A 7,772-nucleotide genomic window follows, 5' to 3' on the forward strand; every position below is an offset into this window, starting at 1 on the left:
TTACTCATTTTCCAGGCTTTAAGAGCTTCAGTCTGACATCCATGGAGCTTCAGATGCTCACCAACTCTTGTGTCAAACTCCAGACTGTCCATCAACTACCCCTCACTGTCAATAAAGAGGGTAAGAAAGGTGCACAAGTGTAAAGACAACATGAAATCAAAGCTCTGTTGTTGTTAAATGCTCCTGGGTTTATTGTGCATGATTGTTCAGTGCAAAATGTAAATAAATAATAAAATAAATCAAATTTGCCCACATCTTAAATGACTTTTTTTTCTATTGGTATAACCAATAATGTCATATCTTATCCAAAGCAATCTGACCAAATTACAGAGAAAAATCCAGAGAAGTTTATTATTATTATTATTATTATTATTATTATTATTATTATTATTATTATTATTATTATTATTATATTTTATTTGAACAATATTTCATTTTTATTATATTATTTTTATGTATTTAAAATCTGTTGAACAGTCCTCTCCACTATTTTTTCTCTACTTACAGAGGATGAATCTACTGGACTGTATGGATTCCTGAATGTAATTGTCCATTCTGCCTCTGGACTTAAACAGAGCTTAAGTACGTGTTTTTTTTTTTCCTCCTTTCCTCCTCCTCTGTGCTTATCAAAGTTCATGTATACATTTGCTTAACCTGTCCTAACACCACATTAAAGCATTAGTAACTCTTCCTCTTCCTCTCTTCAGATCTGTATTGCACATTAGAGGTGGACTCCTTTGGTATCTTTGTGAATAAAGCCAAAACAAGAGTGTACAGATATACCACAGAGCCCAAGTGGAATGAGGTAATCCCACATGCTCGTCTCTGTCTATACACCACCGATATGAAAAGACCTGCCTGCTGAATGCTCTTGAGGCTATAATTCTTAATTAAGAGCAACATAAGTGAGGCCATGTGGAATACGAAGGCCTTCTGGACAAATTATATTATATTTTAATTAAGAGCAATTACCATCCCACAAAGTAAAGGGGAGAAAACTAAAAGAAAAAGAAATGAGGCATAGCAGGTGTTAAATCTGGTCAGAAGTACCCTTATACTGTTTGGTGTTGACAAAAGTGAAGTTCAAAAGCGACACTGTATTTGTTTTTTCTAACAAAATTTTGGCATTCTGTGCTGTTTTATTATTAATATTATTTAGGGCTGTCAAAATAACGCATTAATTTCGATGAATTAATCTGAGAAAAAATAACACGTTAAAAAAAATAACGCAGATTAATCCATTCCGTATTGACCTTTGAACCTGGAGCTGTTGTAGCCACCATTCGATTGTAAAATGAAGGAGGGAGATGACTGCTGCGCTGACGGACAGAACGAGCAGAGCTCCTCCCTCGTGCGCGCGAGCTCTCTTCAAAGTAAGCGCCGTCTTTGCACTCTCAACCTCACACATAATAATCTAAATTAACTGACACAATGCTTAAAGTTTGTTAGACCGAATCCATGTTTCCCGAGGCACCACACTTTCAGTAAACAAAAAGAAAATCCTATCCAGTGGTGAAGTGTTTTCCGTGTTGACAAATCTTTTGCGATGTCCAATTTGTGACCTAATGACTCATTTGAACAGATTCATGACAACAACTGATCTGTCCACATAGTCTATAATGAATTATTTTACTTGAACAACTCTGAAATGAGAACATAAGTGTGCTTACCCCATTTAGCAAGAGTGGTTAGTAAAATTAGCCTTAATAATATTTTCAGGTTATTTAAATGACAATGTGTAGTAAATTAGGCCTACCTATGAAATCAGTTAGTTTAGACTGGAGTGAGGTGAAACCAGAACAAAGCAAGTTGTTGTTAGCTAGGTGCATTCAATTGTATATGGTAGAAAATTATATTATTAGTTAATATAACTTCTAAATGCTACTTTTTAATACTTTTCAGGTTCAGCAAAAAAGCATCTTCTCTTACAAAGCTATAAAATCACTTTTATTTTTTTATTTTTATTTTTTTGCAAAGAGGGCAAGAAAGAATTACAGTGAGAGTGACGGGTACTTTATTGTCAGTATTGGGCTCGCACGTGGGTAGGGCACTTTTTACTGTTTGTGTGGATGACCATGTCTGTCACCACCGAAGACCATTTTTGACCCAGGAAAAACTCTGCATTGATTCATCTGAATTGAAATATTTTATACTTTCACCGCAAAAATTATGTATGCGATTAATTTAGATTAATTAATTACAGAGTATGTAATTAATTAGATTACAATTTTTAATCGATTGACAGCCCTAATATTATAATTGTTATTATTATTCAGCAGCATGCAGCTTTTTTAAATATATATTTATTATTTACTTATTTTCCCAAAAATATGTTTTAGCTACTGTATGTATGCATTTGTAATTGTTATGTATATGTATTGTTTTTGCCTCAGGAGTTTGAGATTGAGTTGGAGGGCTCTCAGACTTTACGTCTACTGTGTTACGAAAAGAGCTACAACAAGGCCAAGATGAACAAGGAGGATGGAGAGAGCACAGATAGAATTATGGGCAAAGGACAAATCGCGGTATGATCTACAATACACTGCAACGAACATTTTGCCATTTGTTATTTTCTTAATAAGTGTTATTTTAGTATTACTTATATGCTATTATTGTATTTAATCAAATTTCTAATTAGCTTATATTTACATATTTTTAGTTTTAATTTTAATTTTTAAATGTTATGGTATTTGATGTGCTTTTGGCAATTTTATTCGTTTTTTTTTTATATATATTTCTATTTAGATTTAGTTTATTACAGTTAGTGACTTGGGCAACATTTTAATTTAAGTTTTTCATCTTATGTTTATATTTCAGCTTTATTTCAATTAACAGAAATGATTTTTAATATTTTTAGTTAACAGTAACAACACTGGTATCACCCAGGCTTTTGGTATATACAAACAAAAGTTAGATGGATGATCGACTAGTCATCCATCAACCCCACTAGTCATTTATTGAGCTCATTGAGGACTAGTATGTTTTTTATAGTTATTTAACCTATATATATGGTAGTTGGAATCTATATATCAAATTGACAAATTCCTACTGGTTAAACAGGTGCGTTGCGGGCATAAATTTGCTTGGCTGTCATGTAAATTATTGTGAGTTAGTGTCATTCTCCATCTAGGCACTCAGTGAGTCCGGTCAAAGGTATATCTGCTCTTATGAGAGAATGTGATCCCAGATGGGGACTGGCCTTTATACTCCAGACATTTAATCTTCTTTTTAATAGGTAGGGTGTTATTCACTCTGCCCTGGCTTTTAAGGCGTCAAATCATCCATAATTCATGTGTCCTGTCTGAAAATGTCACATCCAAAACAATGTCAGATCAGCTGACCTATCAGTCCCCTCTCCAGAGAGCTTTGTGGGGTCATACAAAGAGCACAAAATTCTTTTGCCTTACAAATTATTGCTTGTAAAGTCTAGGTTTAAACGCAATTGGTTGAAAGTGTCGGTTGGGGTATCATGGGGGAAGGGGGAGGGATTAAGGGGGCTGTACTATGATCCCTCTTGGTTCTGACTTGATTTAGAAGGCCCCCCATCAGCCAGCTGTGACTTTGAGAAGCTCTTCTCAAGTCCCCAAGTCATAAAATGCATTTTTGTTGTGGTTTGTTCATTTTTGTGTAGTCAAGTATTGTGGTCTTTGTAAAATCAAATCATGTTCTTTTAATCTTTACAATGATTTATTGCATTGCTATTTAAATTTTTAGTTCTCCTTATACACAAGTACAGCTTCCAGTGGTCTGCCATCACATTTACAATCACAGTTAAGCTGAATCTGATGCATGTATTGACTCATTTCTATTTTGTACAACAAAAAAGTTAGTCTAACTTTAATTAATAGTTATTTAAATTTTATTTTAAGTTTGCCATATCAGTTTAGCTTATAGTTCATGTAGTTTTTGTTTGTTTGTTTGTTTGTTTTAGTTTTCACTATATGACTGCTAGTTTGAGTTCATCAGTATATTTAGTTTTTTAGCATTTTAGGGCTTCTTAATGTGTTTACTAATAGTATTTAAATTCTGTTAAATTCCTCAGGGGTGTCTAGTATATCACTTCATAGTGCCTTTTTTCATGTTTAATATTTATAATTTATAAAATACAGTAGTGTGTGTGTCCATTATTATTATTATTATTATTATTATTAGTTTAATATTTATAATTTATAAAATACAGTAGTGTGTGTGTCCATTATTATTATTATTATTATTATTATTAGTTTAATATTTATAATTTATAAAATACAGTAGTGTGTGTGTGTGTCCATTATTATTATTATTATTATTATTATTAGTTTATTATTATTATTATTATTATTATGTTTGCTTTTATTTCAGTTAGTGAAAATTATTTAATTCACAAAAATGATTGTAACACTGCATGGCAGCAGAATAAACCTGCTCTGATTGGTGCACTGAATGTTAGTGGCTGTAGATGGATTTATGGGCTAGGGCAGCTTACTCAGCCTGAGGTAAGTCAAGGGATCATCTATTCACAGCTTAAGGTGCAGAAAGAGAAAGTCATGCAGATTTCCAGTAGGAAACAGTGTTGAGACAGTAAATATTGAAATAAGGAAAATAGATCCTTCAGTGAACAACAGTAGATTTTGGGACTCTTGAAGAATCTGGATGAAAATCAGCATTTGCAGTGCAGCGAGTAATTGGATCCCTGTATCTCAAAGTTGCACCAGACTGAGGATTTATTATTATCAAAAGAGCTTCTTGAGACCTTCTGAGTTATTTGAATTTATGACAACAGCGTGTTGCTGAATTGCAGCAATGGATCTGTAACCCTTAAGGATGATCCTCAAGATCCATATCACTCCACATCCTAAGGGACGTGTTCCAGTTCCAGCTGAAGATCTCTGCTCAGTTTTTGCACAGTCATAGATGGGCAGGAGATGAGTGAAGATGAGGTGGTAGGACTGGCTGAGGAGGGCAGGAGCTGCTCTCCACCCTTTGAGGACTGTGATGTGGGGCTGGCGGAGGGTGTAGAAGTAGACATTTCCTCGCAAGCAGGCAAAGGAACAAGGTTATGGTGCCGTATACAGAATTTCCTGCACAGAAGAAAGGTGGGGAAAAATGACAGATTGTTGTTTATGTTAAGCTGTATTCAGTCATAATCACTAGTTTAACAGCTGTGTATGGGAAAATGTTTAAGCAGTGACTGGCAAAGTCCTGCAGTGTGATGTGATACTTTATCTAGAATATTTTAAACATTTTTTTAAATTCCTAAAAAAATAAAATACATGTATTTTTATGGCCTTATATTAGTTGAGAAACTATTAAATATTTGTTAAAATATTTAATGGGGGGCGGGTTCCTGTGCCACTGGAGCACTAATAACCTTAGTTGGCACTGGTGTTTGGCCGGGCAAAGCCCCAGCACTTACTCTCCCTGCCCCGTTGACAGACAGGTTGTAATGACTGAGATGATGAGATTAGATAGCAGAGCAGGATCAGGCCTTACACGAGACCATATGGAGATTAGGCCAGGATGAGGGAAAGGAACATGCTGAACTTGGCCCACTCCAGATGGCCCCACATTTGTTTAGAGGGGTCATAGAAATTGGCTGATGATGTGCAAAACTGCTGTATAAGGAGAACTGGCATTATGAAAAATGTTAACATCACTTCAGACACTTTGTAATATCTGTGGTGTTTATAACGGATAAAGACACACGTGTAGCCAATACAAAACCCCTGTAGATCGCAGCAAAGACAAATGTTCCATGTCTTTTACTTGTTTCTTATCCAGTTGGATCCTCAGATGCTCCAGGGTAAAGACTGGCAGAGAACAGTTATCCCTATGAATGGGGTGAGTATATCCACATCTGCTCCTCTGCTGGAATCCTACCATCCATCACTATAATTACTAAATATACACCTTTTTCCGAAGATTGAGGTGAAAATATCCATAAAGTTCACCAGCCGGGAGTTCAGCCTGAAGAGAATGCCCTCACGGAAGCCCATGGGTGTGTTTGGAGTAAACATCTCCACAGTGACAAAGTGAGTCAGCACACATTTTTTTATGAGGATAGACATACACTAGAAAATTATTATGTCCTTTTTCCACAAAGGAGATTAAAGCACCACATTTTGATGCTTATAAAAGTTATTGTGCGTGTTTAGGTGTTCACTGTGCCAAAGGAAATGATACAGAATACATAATACAGAATAATAAATTAATAAATTATAATAAATAATACGTATTCTGTATAATATTATGTATTATGTAATAAATTATACAGAATACATAATTTTCAATACAGAAAATTATAGGCTTCATAGAACTCTCTTTTTCTGTGCAGTGTTTATGGTCTGGTTTGATTGACAGTAATGAGGATTGTCTGTAATGAGCTTCCTGATGGGTTTAAGGGCAGAACCAATTAATGCTATAATAACAACATGACAACACCAGTACAGATGCTTAGACTCTAAAATGCACACTAAAGGTCTTTACATAAGCAGCATCTACAGCTGATTAATGTAAAACATTAAAGAGATAATTCATCTAATAATAAAAAAAAATGTTTGTCATTTACTCACCCTCATGTCATTGCAAACCTTTGTTTGTTCTGGCATTATTATAAAGGCATTATTCTACTCAATTTCTGAACAGCTCTTTTCGATACAATGAAAATGTACAGTGAACACATGCTTTTAATGATTAAGCAGCTGTTTTCAACATTGATAATAATAAGAAATTGTTTCTTGAGCACCAGATCAGCATATTAGAATGATTTCTGAAGAATCAAGGCTGGAGTAATGGCTGATGATATATGCGAACACAAAATCTTGTTTTTTGCTGAATGGAAAAAATGGTGTCCTTGTATCAGTTCATCTTTAAAATCAAATGGCTGGTCTTGTGATATTGGTATTATTTATTGTTTTAGACGGGAGCGCTCTAAAGTGCCCTACATAGTTAGACAGTGTCTAGAAGAGATCGAAAGAAGAGGAATGGAGGAAGTGGGCATCTACCGTGTCTCAGGAGTGGCCACTGACATCCAAGCGCTCAAGACTGCATTTGACACCAGTGAGTGACCACTGACATTTCATTTCACCTTTATTTATATAGTGCTTTATACCATACAGAAAACAGCTTTACATTGATGAACAGGAAAATAATGATTCAGTGATGCAAACATAATTCAGTTGTGCTCTAAAACAGCTCTAAAAAAGACAATAGTAAACAGTCATCAATTGGCTGAAATTAGTTGTGTTGATTTAGTTTGGTTCAACAATTGTTTAAAGTTCAGATGAACATGGTGTGGTTTAATTCCAGGCTGCATCACAAGTCAGATTGTGGATTTAATATCATTCAGAATATTTCATCCAATTCCTTCTGTGTACTGTGTACATCATGCCCTGTTTTTTTTTTTTTTTTTTTTTTTTTTTTTAGAGCAATGACAGATATATTCAGTCAGCCAATTTAGTTGCTGATCTTTCTTTCTTTCTTTCTTTCTTTCTTTCTTTCTTTCTTTCTTTCTTTCTTTCTTTCTTTCTTTCTTTCTTTCTTTCTTTCTTTCTTTCTCACCAACAGATAATAAAGATGTGTCAGTAATGATGAGCGAGATGGATGTGAATGCCATTGCCGGAACACTGAAGCTATACTTCAGGGAGCTTCCTGAGCCCCTGTTCACCGACGAGCTCTACCCTAACTTTGCAGGAGGCATTGGTTTGTCAATTGTTTTTTACTTACAAAACACAATGCTAAGTATTGAGCAGGCCTGGCTTCTTAAAGGGAGAACCATGTTGATTATGTCCTTG

At 34.8% G+C, this 7,772-nt stretch overlaps 1 protein-coding gene across 2 annotated transcripts in view; it reads left to right on the forward strand.

The window, feature by feature from the left end:
• bcr (BCR activator of RhoGEF and GTPase) overlaps positions 1 to 7,772 on the forward strand; it is a 69,411-nt gene that overhangs the window by 58,669 nt on the left and 2,970 nt on the right. Inside the window, exons 13-20 of one of the 2 annotated variants that reach the window (XM_067375898.1) lie at positions 16 to 120; positions 508 to 582; positions 708 to 805; positions 2,394 to 2,525; positions 5,761 to 5,820; positions 5,902 to 6,011; positions 6,899 to 7,038; positions 7,546 to 7,680. In XM_067375898.1, the coding sequence (XP_067231999.1) occupies positions 16 to 120; positions 508 to 582; positions 708 to 805; positions 2,394 to 2,525; positions 5,761 to 5,820; positions 5,902 to 6,011; positions 6,899 to 7,038; positions 7,546 to 7,680 (855 nt within the window). Of the gene's footprint in view, positions 1 to 15; positions 121 to 507; positions 583 to 707; positions 806 to 2,393; positions 2,526 to 4,780; positions 4,884 to 5,760; positions 5,821 to 5,901; positions 6,012 to 6,898; positions 7,039 to 7,545; positions 7,681 to 7,772 lie in introns of those variants that run through there. The other variant, XM_067375899.1, reaches the window with a different exon arrangement.

This window comes from Chanodichthys erythropterus, chromosome 22 (assembly GCF_024489055.1).
Source record: "Chanodichthys erythropterus isolate Z2021 chromosome 22, ASM2448905v1, whole genome shotgun sequence".
NCBI lineage: Eukaryota > Metazoa > Chordata > Actinopteri > Cypriniformes > Xenocyprididae > Chanodichthys > Chanodichthys erythropterus.